Below are 20,046 nucleotides of genomic sequence, written 5' to 3' on the forward strand. Positions count from 1 at the left end.
AAATTATGCACAGGCAAAAGAATAGCCCTAACCTTTAGATCTTCTACCGCTTGTTTTTGGTTTAACCTTTTCCATATGGAAAGTTGCAGATATATGTAAACAAACGACTCGAACGGTTCGCGAGGTGGCCGGGGGTGTCAATTCTGAGGTGTGATCCAGTGCGAGCCACAACACGATGGCTAATTAAATCATTAAAGGGTGTTTCATGAGGCACAGGTGACATAATTACACAGTATCATGAAAAGCCTTTATACTAAATCTAACACATTTACACAAGCATCTGCCACTGCAAACTGAGAGCGAGGATAAAGGGCTTAATGAATTGAGAAAGCGCTTTCGTGGTATATTGTAAAACACAATAAAGCCCGTGAGCTATGCAAATGGTCCCTGTTCTGTGATTTGCGTACGGAGCTGGCGCACCAAGGTGGAGTACAATGCCATCTGCGTCGTGTAGAGAAAAGGCTCCCCGTTAATTTCTCAGAAATCAAAAACAGCCATTTGGACGTCATTTAAATTCATGAAAAATGATTGCGGGTGGATTACGAGTGTCTGTTGGGAGCCGTGTGAGGACTCGAAAAGGTGAGAAGTCAAAAATGCCAACAAGGACTCGAGTACGGCTCATGCAGGAGGGGTGGCCTGGAATTACACGGCGAATGCTCTGATTAAAACTCCCAGAGGAGAGCTGTGGCGAACGGGTGGGTCATCACAGGTGAACGGCGATAGGGATAAAGGATGTGACATACGGACGGACAGACAGACAGACACATATACAGCAAATCCACATTAGTCTCATTCCCGCATCCCGTGCATGTCGCCGTTATGTGCCGTACTGTACTCAGCTGGCATGCAGAGAATGCCATGCTGTGCTGGCAGAAGAAGGAGGGAGAGGTACCAACCGTGAGCTGCGGCTTCAGTGCTGGGCGCAGCGTCTGAGCACACGAGGAGAGGAGGTGCGGTGTGGAGGAAGGAGGAGGGAAACAGGAGGAACAGCATGCATAAAAAGGAGAAATGGAACTGATAAGCAAGCATTTACACACAATTACAACAATGACCAACACTTTGTAACAAGCTCACAAGAGAATCACAAGAGGACAAAATCAAATGTTCTGCACATCAAAACACAGGGCATCATCACGCACAGCTAAGACTATAAGGGTGTCAATAATACCTTGGTACCATGAATCCCACAGATTCCAATCCACCTTCCTCAACAAAACCAATAGCTGAGACTGAGATTTCTATGGCTACTCTATTCAGTGCCTTATTAGAAATGGTAAATATTTTTAATTCTGAAAATGTGGTAATTATAGGGCAGTGCTTCTCAAAGTCCGAACTCCGGTCCGGATCCGGACCCGGAGGGAATTCAATCCGGACCCGCTTCTATTTCATATTTCAAGAACACTAATTATATTTCCTACTTTGATAAACGCACGTTAAACTTGTAAATCATTTGTTTATTTATTCTTATTTTTTGTCTTTTTGGAGAAGGTCCGAAATTGCAGGCGAGATATTGAAACTTTTCCTTCATGACATTTGTTGTCATCATGACATCCAGTGAGCGTATGACGTTTGAAGTAATCGGGCAACATTTCACCGCTAATATTTTTGATGTTTTGTTTTGCTATCACTTATATTATGGCAATTTGTCTTATAGCAGTGCCCAGATACATTTATTTGTGGCGGCTTGTCACAATATCAAAACTGACCGCTACAAATAGATTTTCCAAAAGGCTTATACTTCGTTGAATAAACTGAGCACTGCGCGTTTCAAAAATAAAATACTGCGCGGGTGTTTTTATATGAATGTATCTTTTAAAAGAACCGTCCGTTTTCTTCAGAAAAGCTTTGATGTCAATTTTAATTTGGTCTTTCCTGTAATGGCTGATAAAGTAGCGCTTATTTGATTACAGTCGTTACCGGGGAAACAGTTCCAACAGCGCCTCCTGCTGGCAGAGAATCAACTTGCATTTGCTAGTCTGCGGGAAACACTGGTGTCTGTCAGCAAACATAAACAAAAAAGCATGCTTCAGAACTGTTTTGAGAAGGTGCTTAAGTTTTGAGCCATGTATTATTACTATGAATTAGGCTACTACTACTACTATTACTATCTTGTGCCCTGCAATAACCATTTACGCAAACTCTCTTAAAGGGAAAAAAAGAGAAAATCGGCCCAAAAAATCAGCATCATATATCGGCCATAGGCTGCCCTGATTTCTAAATATTGGCCAGAGAAAAAACATTATAGGTCGACTTCTACTGCTGACACTTAAATTAATTGTTTTGCCACTTTTGCACTTGTTATTAAAGTATTTTGAATGCAAAGGGAACCTTTTTTTTTTTTTTTTAAATGAGTGTTTATTTGTTATATGTTATGTATGTTTATTAAAAACACGTTTTGTAATAACCAATTGTTCCGGACCTTTGACACTGATGAAAATTCAGATTTGGACCTTTGAACGTAGACTTTGAGAACCCCTGTTATAGGGATAGTTTATCCAAAAAAACCCCCCAACATTTATTCAACCTCATGCCATTTCAAACCTGTATGACTTACTTTATGTAAAACACAAAAAATATATTTTGAAAAATGTTTTTGTATATACAAATGAAAGCCAATGGGTTCAAAACCACACTGGACCCCATTACATATCATTGTATGGACAACATAAATACATAAAATGAGACATCCTTAAAAATATAATCTTTCATGTTCCACATAAGAACGTTATTACCCTTATTTAACTCCCATATCTTTCCCTTTAATTACAATGTTTTATTATATTGTATTTATTTATTTTATTATACATACAATTTCAAATCAATAACTCAAAAATGACAACAGAATTTTAGTTTTTGGAGAACTATCCCTCACATTACATTACTAAAGCTAAAATTGATCATATTATTCAAATATCACATTGTTTTGTGTTTTCAGTTTACAGCTTAGCTTGCTAGCTTAACTGATTATGAAGCTGTATTACAAAATTTTTGGCACTGAGGAAGGGGAATATGATTCTGTGGTGGGATCTGATTTCAGCTCTCAAGAATCATAAAATGTCTAAACTGGGCATGCTTGAATCGCTGGTGTGTGCCGACAATCACTGCTGCACCCTCGATCAATGTAGCAAGACCACAGGACTCTCCATAAATAATACCTACAAAAAATTACCTTTTCATATGCTTGCCTCTCTTACGAACCCAGCTATCGAGTCAAAAGTAGAATGTGGTACATTAAAATCACATGAACTGACTTTTAAGCCAAATCACTATTATATATGACAAATGAATATGATGTAGAATTGTATATGAACAACTGAATGCCTTTGCAATGATTGTATGTAATTAGTCATTAAAATGCACCAGAAGGCCTCTGCCTTTTTGAAATGTTGATAATTCAGCGTAAACCTGCATTACCGCTCCAGGTAATTCCTCCGATATAACAGAGGAATTCAAGACTGCCTTTCTGCTTTGAGCTGATGAAATGCCTCGACTGAAATATGGAAGCGAATGCATAACATGAGGAATGTGAGCCCTTATCCTGGTGCATTACCTTAGGGCAGAGAGCACTTCAAACACACCAGGAGAGCCATGATGCAGAGGTGCTCGTTATGGGAAGAAACATTAGAGATGTCAATCACTGTTAGGGCAACACAAACTTTGCCCTTAAAGCATAACTTGGCGTTTCTCGGCTCGATTAGATAGGATCTAGTCCTAATCCACTTGTTGGCTTTGATGATTCAGGTTCAGTTGAGTATTCCTCAATATTTATCAGAGATTGATGAAAAGAAGCGGTGCAGATGATGTGTAGAATACCAAGCATTTCCTGAGTAAAGGTAGATGAGCGTGGCATGGCATGTTCATTGGATCACAAGATGGAGATCAAAAGCGTTGATTGCTTTTGGATGGAGAGATTCTTGGGTTAAAACATGAGTGTGTCGCCGAGCAGTAAAACAGAAATTAATTACTATATGAATGCTGGGTTAATATTTTGTTTTTTTATTTAGAATTTAGAAATAAGCCATTTAGAAATCTATTTTTATCCAATGCGACTTGCAGTGCACTTCTGACAGGGGTAGGCACCCTGAAGTAACCTGGCCTTTATAGTTTGCCCTTTCCATTGTTTGAATTTGGGAACATTGGTTACAATATAAGATCTATATCATATGTGCGGGTTGTGAACCAGAACTGACTCTATGCTAAGACCCCCCACCCCCGCCAGTTTATGTTGCTAACTCAGACTAGATTTACAGAATGTCCAATAAACTGGATAATTCTATGACTTTTAGTAAAATGTGCTCATAGAGTGATAAAATTTTATATTATTAAATATTATTAAACTGAATATTATTCTTGCAGAGGTTGGAATGACATTTGACTAATACAATTTGTATACAGTATTATCACTTTGCATTTTCTAATAAACATAAAATCAAAATAATTGCTGAAATTAATATCAACTAAAAAAATTTTTGTGAAATGAAAAAACATTTCATAGTGAAATGAAAAAACTAAATTATTAAACTTGCAGCACACTATTTACAGGACCACCGCTTAAAAGTACTGTTATTAATAATGATATTTTTTCAATAATTATTTATTAAATTATCTTATTTCAGTTAAATGAAAAGAGAAACCCTGATTTGAAAGATATTGAGTGATAAAATTAGAATAAAAATCATTTTATAAACATAAAATTATAAAACCATAAAATGAAAATGCTAAAACTAGCTACAAGTAAACAAAATGTGACATTACATTTATTTCGAAAATAAAGTATAATATAATATTGAGATAAAAACTTGAAAATACTAAATCATTAAACTTACAACATACAGAACCTTCACTGAAAATTAATATTTTTTATAATCATCATTATTTATTTATTATTTATATCTTATTTCAGTCAAGTTAAAAGAGAAAAGCCTAATTTGAAATTGATAACATTAGCATACACTGCCGTTCAAAAGTTTGGGATCATTAAGATTTTTAATCATTAAGAGTCTCTTCTGCTCATTAAGGCTGTATTTATTTGATCAAAATACAAAAAACACAGTAATATTGTGAAATATTATTGTAATCTCTAATATTGGTTTCCTATTTTATTATACTTCAAAATATAATTTATTTCTGTGATGCAATGCTGAATTTTCATCAGCCATTATTCCAGTCTTCAGTGTCACATGATCCTTCAGAAATCATTCTAATATGCTGAATTATTATCAGTGCTGAAACTGTTGTGATGCTTAATATTTTTTGAAACCTGTGATAATTTTTTCTTTGATTCTTTGATGAGTAAAAAAATCACAGATCCCAAAAAATATTAAGCAGCACAACTGTTTACAATATTCATAATAAAACAGCATTTTAGAATGATTTCGAAGGATCATGTGACACTGAAGACTGGAGTAATGATGCTGGAAATTAAGCTTTGCTTCACAGGAATAAATTATATTTTAAGCTACATTAAAATAGAAAACTGTTATTTTAAATTGCAATAATACAGTATTTCACAGAATTGTATTTTTTTCTGTATATTTTATTAAATAAATGCAGCCTCCCTTTGTTTTCCTTCGTTTGAAAAATAAATAAATTAATAAATTAATTAAATGCAGCCTTGACAGACATAAAACCCAAAACATTAAACATCTTACTGATCCCAAACTTTTAAACGGCACTGTACATGAAAACACCTTGCCTTTTTAATCAAATTCCAACTCATGAATTAAAAAAGGAGACCATTTTTGAATTCTGAAATGTGCTGAATGTATTTTAAGGAGGTTTGTGAAAGGCTCTCAGGCTTCAGTTGTGCTATAAAAGCTGAGTTCATATAACCAAGAACTAGAGAGAGCAGAGAGCACGCTTTACTTGCAATCCCTGCTGTTAGGCCTTTAGGTAAAGAACCTTTAGATGGTCAGGAGACCTATATCAACACACTGTGTTAGTGTTAGACTGCACTTTAGTCCTCAAAATAAAAAACTCTCTCCAACATTAAAGGCGTTCATCTGGTACAAAAGCACAGCAAGGCCTTTAACATAATCTCTAAAGAAACTTCTCAGCATACCGCTGACATCAGGTCCTTCAAAAGGGCTTTCACCATCAGAAAAATGAACGACTTGAATAACACCACACTTACTGCTGCACAGTGAGCCTTTGTATAAGTCTCCAGCCACTGCGCCATTGGGCGGAGACGTTTGAAACATTATCAAACATGAACTGTCAAGCAACTCTAAAATTGGTCACCGAGTACTCGAGGCAAACAGTTCAAGGAGAGAGTCCTGAGATGAAACATGAGCCTACGAATAAAACGCAATCAAAATGAGCAATAATATCTTCAGGTTATTATTTGACATTAAGAGGGAAGTGGAGGGTTTCCATCACTCCTTGCATGCTGTGATTCCCATCAGGCAGATGGTTTGGAGCATGTTCTCGCTGAGAAGGGAGGAGACACGGAGGAAGCAGGAAGGACGTAAGGGAGCTGTCCTGGTTATTTACTACTATCCAGGGACAGAAAAAAAAATATATAGGGGAACTGATCCAAAATGAGCATTACAATCTTCAAGCTGTCCTCCAACTCTCAATCATCAGAGGGCCTCTGGAAGCCTGCTAAGCCCATTACTGGCTCAGACAGAAGTCCGTCAATAAGTCTGCTGATGAGCAGCGGCCTTCCCCCTTGCGCATGGCCCTTTGTTTCAGTGTGGGTCACCTGAGGCGGTGTCCTTGCTTACATCAGCAGCTGATATCAGCAGAGATGACAATAGGCACACAGCTTCGTGGCTAATTGCGACAGCTTTGCGTGGCACAGGAGACGACAGCGAAACATGCGCCCGGGTGCCCAGGGGAAGGGCACAACTGCTGAATCTCAGCAGCACGCAGCTCTTCATTCAAAATGTGAAAAAATATACCAGAGTAACATATTGTGATGAATCTATTATGCAAAAAGGTCTTCATTAAAGCTGTTTATGGAAACCCCCAAAACAGCCTTTAAGGACACAGAAAAGGTGTTTTTCTGAAAATAGTCAGCTATTAAACTAATTATATTAAAGCAAACTGAAATGCAAAATAAATTTGAAAGCACTATTAAAATTAAACCAAAAATAAAAAAGATAGTAACACTGTACACTAAATTACAGAGCAACCAGCATTTGCAATATGTATATAACTATAAATAAATATATATATAACTATAAATAAATATATATATAACTATCAATAAATATATATATATAACTATCAATAAATATATATATATAACTATAAATAAATATATATATATATATATATATATATATATATATATATATATATATATATATATTATCTACCATCCACAGTAAAGAATCAATAATAAACATACATAATAATTAAAATTATTTACACATTACATTTTTATTTTAATATAAATAATACAAATATGTTAATATGTGAATGGCTAAAACATCTCTTCCATCTACACTTCACCCTCTAACACTAGCACTCTCTATTCTATTTCTATTTTATCCACTTATTTTCTTTTTATTTATTTAAAAAAGCCTTGACCCTCTAACACTTGCACTCTCTATTCTATTTCTATTTTATCTACTTGTTTTCTTATTTATTTATTAAAAAACCGGACCCTCTAACACTAGCGTTCTCTATTCTTTTTCTATTCTTTTGACTTGTTTTACATTTATTTAAAAAAATGATCCCCTAACACTAGTGTTCTCTGTTTTTGTATTCAACCTGTTTTCTTTTTATTTATTATAAAAAACAAACAAACAAACAAAAAAAACCCTTGCTCTGTGTTCTGCATTAAACTAACCAAGACTTCTCACAGCACTCTTTTGTTGATTTTGATTGTTTCTATTGTCCTCATTTGTAAGTCATTTTGGATAAAAGCGTCTACTAAATGACAAAATGTAAATGTAACTATCCCTTTAACGTCATATTATCAATCCCTAAAAACTTAGAAGTAAGAGAGACTGAAGGTGAGGTTTGCATCAATGTCCTCATGTTCATGAATATAATATTCAGTTTACTTTGTCATCTGCTTTTCACTGACAATAACTGTCCAATGGCACGTCTCATGATTTCTCAGCACACTGAATGCTCTGTATATTTACATTGTATATCCCATTTAACCAAATGAAGAAGGAATGTGTTCTAGGTATAATTTGCAGCTAAATACATTAGGCATCTGTTTGAGTATATGACTGACTGGGACAATAATGAGCAAATGGATAAGGTTTATTTTTTCATTAAGAGTGTATTATTTATCTGTTTGTATTTAGGCAGCCTGTGATGTCAGACAGGTTCAGGCTTGGCTGGCTGAATATTCTCCACAGTTCTACCATCCTATTTCCAGTTAGCCATCATAGAATGTAATCATAGCTCCCATAACAATATACCTCTACATAAAAAAGACTTATTGGGAGCATTTCTGTGTTTGCATGACGCTAAGTGCAATAAATTCTAGAGGATGGTCTCTCTGGGTTGTGTATCAAAGCACTGCAGTGGTTGTTTTCCCTGTGGTAATGCAATTGACCTTTAGTGAATTAGCCTTTTCTCTGCCAGCGAGCCATCTCTCTTTGTCTGGCTTGTATTCTGCTGCAGGAACCAGACAGGGAGAGAAATGGACTTCTATCTTACGCGCAAGTGCTTTTGCTGGGCAATTCATTTGTTCAATTCCAAAATCAGTTTACCAGATGGTGTTTATGCAATTTAAGCCCTGACAAAAGCCCTTTTTTCTCCTCCCTCTCCCCTCATTTTTATTTATTTATATATATTTTTTGTTACTTGCTAAAATGAATCGGATGCAGACTTCATTTATGCTCTTTCATCAATTACAAAAAAGAAAAATCTTATTCACCAGTGTGTTTTATTAGCAAGGCCAAATATGTCATTAATAAGGTAAACATTGTCTAAGCTGTGCCTTTTGCCGTGTCCATTTATCCAGAATATTGCATTTGCTTTATAATGGAACGTAGGCATACTGGAAAAACACATTATTTTATAGTGGCCATTTTACTTGTTTTGGAAAGCTGCTTGTAATCAAATATTTTCATTATTATTGTTTGCGGTGGCAATTATCACTAATACTATTGCTCACACCAATGTATAAAATTTAGAGGTTCAAAATAAAACACAATAAAATGGGAGGGAAAAAAAATCCCATATAGACTCAAAATAGTCAAATCTATCTTTTATCTAAAGTAACACTAAATAGTGTAACACGACCAATGTAAAATAAAGTGTTTCCAATTACCTTTTACATTTACATGAAATAGCTGGTGTCAATTTCTGTGCTCAACCTAAAAGATAAAAAGAGGAAGCGATAGATTATAAAAGAAAAAGTGAGCAAGAGAGCTCTAAAATAGAGGATGCCATTCGCACAGATCCTCTCAGCACAGCTCAGAATTACAGATTTTGGGGAAGTAATATTAAAAAAAGGGCTTAGCTACAAAAATAAACACAATAGTGTGGGGAAAATGGGGACATTAGGGGACTAAAAAACACCTTCAGAGTTTTCATTCAGTCTTCCCTTTTCACTGTGGCTCAAAGTCACAGATAGATAAATGGATAGAAAGAGATGGAGCAAATGACGGGAAGGGAGAAACGAGAGAGATGGAGGACAGATTGTGTTGTCAGCCAGAGAGAAAGAGGCCTCATCTTTCATTTCAAGAAGAAATGCCTCATCTTTGATCAAATTTGCAAAAGCTTTGTGGGGAAAAAAGAGCTCTCAGAAATATCGATAAACATCCATTTCTGAGCTGTGTTTAGCAGAGAAAAAAGGCAATACAAATAGAAATTAATGACATCTGTCCCCATTGCGTATGGTGGCAAGCAAGGCCCCTCCATATAGCCATTTATTTTTCAGTGTAAATGGCAATTTAGTCATCTCTAAATGTCACCTCCTGAAGCTGTGGAGCACTTTAGCCTTGCGTTAGGGCTTTAATAGATTTTTTAAAAGTGCAGTATAGCCCATTCCATTTCTCTTATAGCCAGTTTATCAAAAATGTATTAAATTTCTAAGTGGCCTCCACTTCTGTGGACTGATAAATTCATGTGGTGTTCCTGAACTATACACATCCAGCCAAAGGATAAATAAAATCAGCAGAAGGAGGGAGCAGTGTGGCTGCTTAGGACCCACTCTTCCTATTGAAGTACATGGGCATAATAAGATGCGCTTTAGGGGAAAGCGATAAAAACGCAGCCTGATATAGCAGAGCTATAGGTCTGTGCAGGCCTGTGGAAAGCATATCCGTAGCTGAGGCTTTGCTGGAATCATTTCGCTCAAACAACACAATATGTCTGTAATTGAATAATATTTTCCCTATCAGGGCCGTTTATCCACAGCGATGCCTGCGGGTTGGACCTCTGGAGGATTTCAATGTGTGCAGCAAGCAGTGGTGTTAACGAGATTCATTCACCTCGCTAATGAAGAAAGAGGGTGTGTCTCATTAGTATGCGTCATCGCTTCTTTCATTAAACACAATCATGTAGCCTAATCATGGCCGATTCATTTCTCAACCCTTTATAGATTCTCTCAAATCATCCGCACAAGTTAGTCCAAGATTTTGATTGCTCGCGGAATTGACGGCCATTCCCACTCGGTTTCACAAGTACACAACTAAACACGAAGATGTATCTCTAGCAATCTGCACGGTTTTCACTGTAATATAAAGAATTGCCTTGAGGAAGGAGAAAAACAGAGAGTGAAACGATCTCAATCGGTTGCTTCAATATCACAATCATTACAGGCAGCAAATTACATCAGGGTCTCTTTTAGAGATTGAAACCAGCAGCAACATTGATTTAGCTTTCCATCATCTGGGGCCGTATTAGCTTTTGTGTGCTTTTTACGTTGAGTAGAGTGGATTAGAGTAGCTAATGAGCTTGCGGTGGTCAGTATTGCAGGGGCATTCGTATCATTCGTATCAACAGAGCCGGTTCTACAATCAGTTTACACTCCATTATAAAATAAGCAAGGTTCAAATGAACCCGGTGCAAATAGAGCTGAAGTTAATTGTAGCAACTATGCCATTACCATATGCCTGGTTTTCTAAGTGTGGTTTGTGGCCTGGCCATATGCATAGATTTGTCCCCCAGTCACGCATCTGTCTTTTTTTAATTAACGCAGAAGCTTTGTAGATGCTTGAAAGTGCAGCACGAGTCCTACAGGTGATGTCCAATTATTTTAATGGTTGCTAAGGGTTAATAGTGGGCACTGTATCACAGCACGTAAACAAACTTATTAACACTACCCTTCAAAAGTTTAGTTTTTGAAAGAAAGAAATACTTTTATTCGGATGCATTAAATTATTCAAAAGTGACTGTAAAGGCTTTCACATTGTTATAAAAAATTCTATTTGAAATAGTTCTTTCTTCAATTGCAACTGCAACATTGATGATAATAAGAAATGTTTCTTGAGCACCAAATCATCATGTTAGAAGGATCTGGTGTAATTGCTGCTGAAAATTCAGCTTTTCCATCGCAGGTGAGAATAAGAGACTTCATTCAAAAATATTTACCAACTCCAAACTTTTGAGTGGTAGTACATGTTGACATACTAATAAAGTTTAGGGCTGCAGCTAACGATTATTTTTATTGACGACTAATCTATCGATTATTTTTTTGATTAGTTGACTAATCTATTGATTATTTTTCAATTAATCTATTTATTATTTTCTTATCAGTTGATGAATTCTTTAGTTAATGACTTTAGTTAATAATAACAGTAAATTCTGCTACACTGTAAAAAATTAATCATGGGTCTTGTAATTTTCATAAAAGAAATGAAGGTGATAATTAAAAATAGTATTTCATTAAAGAAATTGTGATTCAGTGTTGTATAGAAAATATTGAGGACTTTTTACTAATAAAACCAAGAGATGTGTTTTCCTCATTTTTTTAAAGGAAACTTCAGCAGTTTTGAGGCTTGAATTGAGGAACTGATTAAACAAAACAAAAAAATAAGGAAAGAAAGCTACCTATTTATTTTAAGAGAATTAGCTCAATTTTGCAGTTTTATTTTAGAGGTGATAGTTAGTTCCCAGCATGCTTTGCATATGGCTGGATATGGAGAGTAAATTTGGAAAATAAATGCTATTTTATGTGTTTTTGAGTGAAGGGAAACATCTATTAATGTTTAATGTTCAGTTATGTTTGACATTTGTAAGAGTTTCTGTTATATTGAAGTTTCCATTGTGCAGTGCAATAGTCACCACTGTGCAGAACAGTAGCGCTTATGGTTATGGATACTACTCCTATAAGACATTAAGCCTTGTTCAGTGAGCAGTAGCTTTGCTAGTGCAGTACTTTCCAGTATTTCTCAAGCATTTTCCTATTTGAGCTGTTTGGCTGGATAGTCTTTTAAATGTACAAAATAACTCAGTCAAATACAAACAGGCCTCACTTAAAATCACAGACTTCTGAGAATCAACTTAAAATAAATGAGCACATTTCACTAATTATATTATATTCATTGTGTCGTAGATTAATTAATTTAGGAGATTTTACATGATTTATTTAGGTAGATTCCATTAAAAAACCAAGCCTTAAAAACTACTCATAAATATTGAGTGTAATATCATTACCATATTTTTTTTAAAGTAAATAGCCCGTTCCATTTTTTACAGTGTATTAATCTTTTATTTTATTCAAACGTTTTCTCATAATTAATACTTTACAAAAATAAATAATAATAACAACAAGAAAGAAAGAAAATAATAACAATAAATTAAAAATAAGAAAAGAGAGAAATATAAAAAATAATAACAATAAATAATTAATAAAAAAGAAAAGTAAAGAAAGAAAGAAAGAATGAATTACAGGGCAGTGATACAATCAATAGAAACGCACATTATGGCTGCAGCTGCTTACAGGTGAGAGACTTAAAATGTTTTATTTATTCAGCAGATTAAAACATCTGCTTGAATACATATCTGTTATGAATGAACAGCTGAAGTCACAACCGCAGTCACAAAGTTTGATCACAGTTGACAGCCCGTTTAAAAAAAAAAAAAAAAAAAAAAAAAAAAAAAAAAAGTTGACAGCCCGTTTTTAAATAAAGGAGCGCAGTCGAGGCTTGTCCTATCCAACACACAGTTAAACAATTAACAACAATTTTAAATGCTTTGCTAGCGAGTGCAGAGAGCGTCTCAGAGCTTGCGCGATCGCACTGACGGCAGCTCCGGTGGATCTGAAGATGAACGCAAATCATTTCTCCGTCTCTGTGGGTGAATTAAACCCATCATGATTATATAGGCAACTCGATGATGTCCCATGCTGTTCCGTTCATTCAGTGCAGCTTTGAATGCGGCTGTGAATCCTGACAGTGTAAAGGCGTCAGTTCGGCTATATAAATGCGGTTCTGACGGTCTTATAATAATAGAATGCTCTATAAACGCTCTATGAAGTGATGTTGCCATACTAGCCTTTAACTTCTGCTCTAGAGTCTTGTTTGTGTTAAACATGGCAGAAAAACTGTCTTAAGTAGTGATCACTGCAGGCTCGCGCAATGGGCGTGGCTAAAGGTGCGAGGAGTCGACACACTCCATGCTAATCAACCTATTTTTATAATCGACGTAATCGATGACGTCGACGAATCGCTGCAGCCCTAATAAAGTTGCAAGTACTATAAACATTAAAGCAATTAACATTGCAAGAATAAGATTAACATGATGTAGCAATAGAGGGAACGAAAGCAAAAATGGCTTATTCTTTTGCTCATTTGCCGGCCATGTGCAAACCAACAAAACTGGACTTTTATAACTTAAATAACCCTGAAAATGAGTGCTGCTCTTTTTTACAAAGTCAATGCATACTGTTCCGCATTTGTTCACTTCTTTAAAAAATGTGGAACATTTTCAGACTATTTACATACATTTCACAACATTCTTATTGTTTAAAATAAACTCTCTGGTATTAGGCCTAGTATTTTGGGTTCACCTACAATCTATCCAACTGGCCGCACACTGCATTAGATCAGAAATGTGTGATTATTAGAGAACGAAGGACTATGAGTACCGTATTTTATTTACATCATGTCATTCAGGAGCCATTAAACTATATATAGTGTAGCATTGCGCCAAGGTTCCCCACAGAACACACATACTGATAAACCACAAATGTGATAATACGCTATTGCATACCAGACTGTAGTATAAAATGACATGGACAGGGATTTGATATAACGAAACAAACAAAACATGATTTTTGTATCATTATACCTGTGCAGTCGGATGTGGTTGGCTAGGTAAATGAGAAATCCAAACGTGTACACGCTTGATCCCGGTTCCTCTTGGCCACAAAGACTCTGCCGTCATTGTCAGCCCACAGGAAACATAAAGGGGGTTCTGTAATCCCCGCACCAGACAGGCCTGGATACAGCGCCAGATCCTGATAAGATTACGCTGCTAAAGGAGCGAACCAGGCTAAAATTTGAGAGAATTGTGAAGGGAGCCAGCTCTGACATGTGGCACCAACAGCGCTGCGAGGTCGGCCCAGCTCTGGCCTGGTCTCATATGGGACACGGTCCTCTCATAATCAGCGAGAGAATCTTATCAGGCCTGGCTAGCTGCTGGCAGTATATCTGTCTCTCTCTCTTTCTCTCTCATCCACACGCGCACACACAAACACAGTCAGGTTGAGCAGGTGGATGGAGGTCATACCATACCTTGTATGATGTCTGGAGGGGAGGTTGTGGCGGAGATGGTGGTGGTGGTGGTGGTTGTGGGTTTAGGGGTTGTGGTAAGGGCATCTAGATGGAAAAACACAACAAAAAAACATGACATACGGGGAAAAATCAGGAAAAACGAAACCAAACATGATCAAATCAACAACAATGAGAGACAGATTTGTGTTGTGTAATATGTGTAGCTTTACTCAACAGATGGTAAATTAGTCTATAAACTGTAGGTGAATAATCAAGCGTAACTACTGTACAAAATGAAATATTACTCTCTGCTGAAAATGGTAACTGTGGGAAAAGTACTGCAAGGACATATTTTGTGTGTGTGTAAACATTTACTGCTAATTTAGTGTTTGGGAAATAGAATAAAATAGCATTTAACAACAATTAAAAGAAACCCAACCAAAATGAAATGATGACATGAGGGAATGATTGGAAATGAAGGAAAACATAAAATGCAGATGGTTATGCATTTAAAATGTCCATGCTAACAAATGACCATAGCCATGACACACAGAAGGGGTCCTGGCATACATTCTCCTGTTTGTTTTTTGCATTTTCACACTTCATTAGCCGCTTTCCCTCACTACTATCTACTAATGTTGCTTCTGATTTAGTAATTTGTAGTGTGGAGTGCTGGACGCAATACTGATAGACCCCAGAGCCAGTGGCAGCGGTCGTCACAGGCTTAGCGTGTTTGATGTCGGCGAGTTAACTCAGCGGGTGTGTTAGCCAGTCCGGTGCGTGGGGTGATCAGGATTTTTCATGGAGAGACAAACAGGCAAACATTAATGAAATGAGGAATGGGAAAGGATGGCGTGCGGGCATGGGAGTGAGCGATGTTTCTCGGGGAGATAACAGGCGTGAAAAGCGACGCGGCCCGTGCCACTGTTTGCCCAGCGCGTCCAGACAGATACCACTGTGTTAACATCTGTGGTGGGGGAAATTGGTCGGCTGTCTCCCCTCCCCACTTTGTTGTCTGCGCTCCATCAAAAGAGCTCGGTGGGAGCCCAGAAACGCTTCCACTGTCTAATGATAAACATCCAGCAGGATGAAGCAGAGGCAGAGAGGAACTCTGCCTCCATCTCCTCTGCTGATACACAGGATTACTCAGAAAATGGCAGCCATGTATTGCGTGTCATGCACTACAGGGCTTTTAACACCACACTAAACACTTAAGGACACTTTCAGTCCTTGACGATACATACATGCACAGTTATAATAAAGTCTCCATCTGTCTGCCCGAATATACACAACACAATATGCAATGCAATCTAACATATATAATATGTTAACCTGTTAATATGTTAAAGCATGTTGCACAAAATACAAATTATTGTTTTAGACTGAAATTCGAATTAAGTGGAAGTGTATGGAAAGGTATTTATAGTGAAACATATGTCTACCCTGGGCTAAAGATAAAATAAATGTGATAGTTTCACTAAAAACGATAATAATATATAGTTTCTTAATATACATGACAGATGCTGACAGATGTCATTGGTAGCTGTCATACCGAATTTTAACATGATACTATGGCAAACTGTCACTTTAGTTGGGGGAAAAAAAAAATCACTGGATTAAAAAAAAACACACTTTAAAATGCATAATAAACATTATTCAGTTGAAGTGACTAGTTGAAGGCTGTTCTTGACTTTTCAACTAATCAATGTATTTTTGTAAAAAGAGGTTAATGCAATTTAAATAATTTGAATGCTGGTCCCAATTAGACTTTAAATACATTGTTTTTGACAGCTAAAATAATTAGTAACATTAAAAAAAGGAAAAACAGTATTCATTTATTAGTTTGAGTTTCAAAGCAATGATATTTTTACATTGACATTATTATGCTTCTTTTTGTTTTTACCCTTACTATTGTAACACTTTTAATAGTACTATAATAGGGACATGCATTACCATTCAGAAGACTGAGATCTGTAAGATTTGGTGGTCACACTTTATTTTTAGGCTCAATGCTCGCTATTAATGAACCATTAACTATGACTTTTGCCTCAATAACTCCTAATGTCTTATTATTATTAGTTAGTAAGGCGGTTATTAAGTTTAGGTATAGGAAAGGATTAAACTTAATAACCGCCTTACTAAGTAATAATAATAAGACATTAGGAGTATATATAGAATATGGTCATGCACAATATGTGCTTTACAAGTACTAAGAAAAAGCCAATATGATAATAATAGGCATGCTAATAAGCAACTAGTCAATAGTGAGAATCAATCCCTATACTTGGTAACACTCATAAGGGCCAGTCGTGGTCTAATGGATAGAGAGTTGGACTTGTAACCCGAAGGTCGTGGGTTCGAGTCTCGTGTCCGGCAGGGATTGTAGGTGGGAGGAGTGAATAACCAACTCTCTCTCCTCCCTCAATACCACGACTGAGGTGAGACCCTTGAGCAAGGCACCGAACCCCCAACTGCTCCCCGCAGCATTGGCTGCCCACTGCTAAATGCAGAGAACGAATTCCAAGTATGGGTCACCATACTTGGCCACACACCACTTGCCTTTCCCTTTCCTCACCAATGCTAAATTTCTTTGATCAAAAATAAAGTAAATATGTTGAAATATTATTACAATTTAAAAAAAACGTTTTCCATTTCTCTATATTTTAAAATGTAATTTATACCTGCGATGAAAAGCTAAATTTTCAGCAGCCTTAATTCCAGTCTTCAGTGTCACATGACCCTTCAGAAATCATTCTAATATGCTGATTTCGTGCTCAATAAAAAATTATTCTTACTATCAATGTTGAAGCCAGTTGATTCCACGATACATTCTTAAGCATTCTTTTAACTGTCACTCCTGATCAATTTAAATGCATCCTTGCTGAATAAATGTATTAACTTTTTTTATATATATATATATATATCCCACTAACCCCAAACATTTGAATGTTAGTATGTTTTATTATACCAAAAAAGTACAGGTATTTATATAGAAAAAACTGAATAATTACTAAACTATCAAAACTGATTAAACAACAAGCAAGCACATTTCTTCATAATAATCCAAAACTACACTTCTGCACTCTGTCCATCTCTTTAAGATATAGAAGCGGATGTGACTGCTTTACTGCACTTTCTGATGGAAAAGGTACTTTCAAAGATTTGTATGTTTGGCATGCCAATAAAAAACCGTAATGGATCACAGGTTGTCAGCGGTAAGTTGTTACCTGTCTCAAACTACACTGATTCACACAGCAATTGCAACTAGGTGAAAATTTCTCTCCCAGACACCTCCCAGAAGTGCACAGCTATGTGGATTTCCCATGTTTGTGATGAAGTATACCAGCAAACAGACCGACTGAACCTGCTAAACTGTGTAGGATTTAAACACCATCATGCATCTGTCTGAAAGCAGAGAGCTAAAATGTTTAATATTTTGACACGCTCGGTCATCCTTAATAACCAATGGCAAAAAGGGAAAGGAAACAGCTGACCAAGGAAACTCAAGAAGCAGTCAAGCAGGGAAAATACAGGCTAACGAAGAGTTATAGAGCTCACTTTACAGCAGCACATTTGACCAATAGCCACTATAGACTACATTTGCATTAAATAATGTGTGCTGAGCCTGAAAAGCTTAATGCTGTATGAACTAGCAGATACATAAATGTTTTAATAAAGAAAGATGGAGAAACTGAAACCCCACTTAACGCATGTTCGCTTTAACTCAGTGGAGGGCCAACTTTATTGGTGCCACTCTGTTATGAACTGTGAATGCCCAACAGATGTTTGAGATCCCCGGTGTCAATAGCTCATTAAAAACTTGGCAGGCTGATTGGATCTATAACTCACCGCATTTAGAAACAGCCCATTTTTGTACACTTTTTTTGCAGCTATCTTTTTAAAAGGCAAAACCGATGCCTCCGAGTATCAGGGCTTATTGACTTTCACAGTGCATACCTGCCATGTCATCCTAGCGTGTGTTTATTACGGCACATTATGAATCATAGCAATGGGCCAGGGCGTGCGTGTGTAGCAGGCTCATTAAACCCAGGCCACTGCAAAATACTGCTGGTTACACCGATTCCCCAGACATGCAAAGGCTAACACTAGGATGAGAACTCATATTTTACTCTCTCCCTCGCTGAGCCACTTGCTAAAACGGCGCATCTCCCAAATGAGATGTGGACCAACGCATGAGTAGCTCGCAGAGGCAAGGAAGGGTATCAGGAGAGCGAGGTACGTATGAGGAGCTGACTAGATGAGTACTGTAATTGGCATGGCATTTCCCAGTATGTCCTGGGACTCCTAACGGATAACAGTCATTCAGGAACGACACAGAGAGGGAAAAACACACGTGAGTAATAGTGTGATTAGCAATGGGTGCTCAGGGCTGTTGATTTGCCCATCAGCAACCTTCTGTCATCAGGCAGCTTTATGCGTTTGCTCAAGGAGATTTTCGCTTGCTGTTGCAAAACTAGCAAGAGCAGGGAAGGGAGCCAACATAACCCAAATACTGTAAAGTGTAGGATTCTTTGGGGATATATGGCAGTTTTAGGCTTTGCTCCCTTTGGAACACAAGTATAAACACACACATACAAACAAACAAATAAAACATTGGGATATTGTATTCAAACAAACAAACAAACAAACAAAAAACGTTGGATGGAAATGCCAAGATGCGCATAAATTCTAATACTAAGTCGGATACATTTCTTATCCGGTAAGAAAACATGCGCATAAACTACAATGGAAAGACTTTTATTTAATAAATGCCTTAATGCCCATCAAAAAAGACGTGACTTTGCAATGGGACAGCATAACACTGGACCAACCAATGAACCGATCTCATTGCACAGCATCTGAAATGCTAGTTTTCAAAGTGCTCGTCAAAGTGCTTCGTTATAGTTAACTCCCAGAAATGTGTTCCCAAGCAGCAGGCTCTGAAAATAGGATAACGTGACCGTATTTCATCTGCGCACTCTGAAGCTCGTAATTTATTGTAAACAAAAATTATTATACAGTGCCTTCCCCTACTGCGGCAAATTAAATTTATCTTCATGATATTTATCAAAACTTAATCAGGAAGGGACGCAAAAAACAACAACAAGTTTATACAATTAAAAGAGATGCTATTCTAAATGCATAAGAAAATAAAAGAAAATCAGACAGAATATTGTTGTAAGTAGATGCAAGTTTGATTTTCTGATTTGAAGAGAGGTGGTACTCCTGAAAATGTTAAGAACCACTGCACTAGAAAATAACCTGTTAGGATCTGCACGTTATTTCCAGAGGTGGAAAACATATGCAGAAGCATATGCATGAAAATTCCCTCCAACTGTTCAATAAGCACATTATATCAATAAATGGCAGAAGTGGCACATTTGCCTTGCTATAGTGTAAATTCTATTAGAGT

At 36.7% G+C, this 20,046-nt stretch overlaps 1 protein-coding gene across 2 annotated transcripts in view; it reads right to left on the reverse strand.

Moving 5' to 3' along the window:
- Nucleotides 1-20,046, reverse strand: part of LOC306862842 (cell adhesion molecule 1-like) — a 305,287-nt gene that overhangs the window by 26,490 nt on the left and 258,751 nt on the right. Inside the window, exons 8-9 of one of the 2 annotated variants that reach the window (XM_079405861.1) lie at nucleotides 14,655-14,738; nucleotides 897-929 (exon numbers count right to left, since the gene is read on the reverse strand). In XM_079405861.1, the coding sequence (XP_079261987.1) occupies nucleotides 897-929; nucleotides 14,655-14,738 (117 nt within the window). The remainder of the gene's footprint in view (nucleotides 1-896; nucleotides 930-14,654; nucleotides 14,739-20,046) is intronic. The other variant, XM_079405862.1, reaches the window with a different exon arrangement.

This window comes from Barbus barbus (genome assembly GCF_936440315.1).
Source record: "Barbus barbus genome assembly, chromosome: 43".
Taxonomy (NCBI): domain Eukaryota; kingdom Metazoa; phylum Chordata; class Actinopteri; order Cypriniformes; family Cyprinidae; genus Barbus; species Barbus barbus.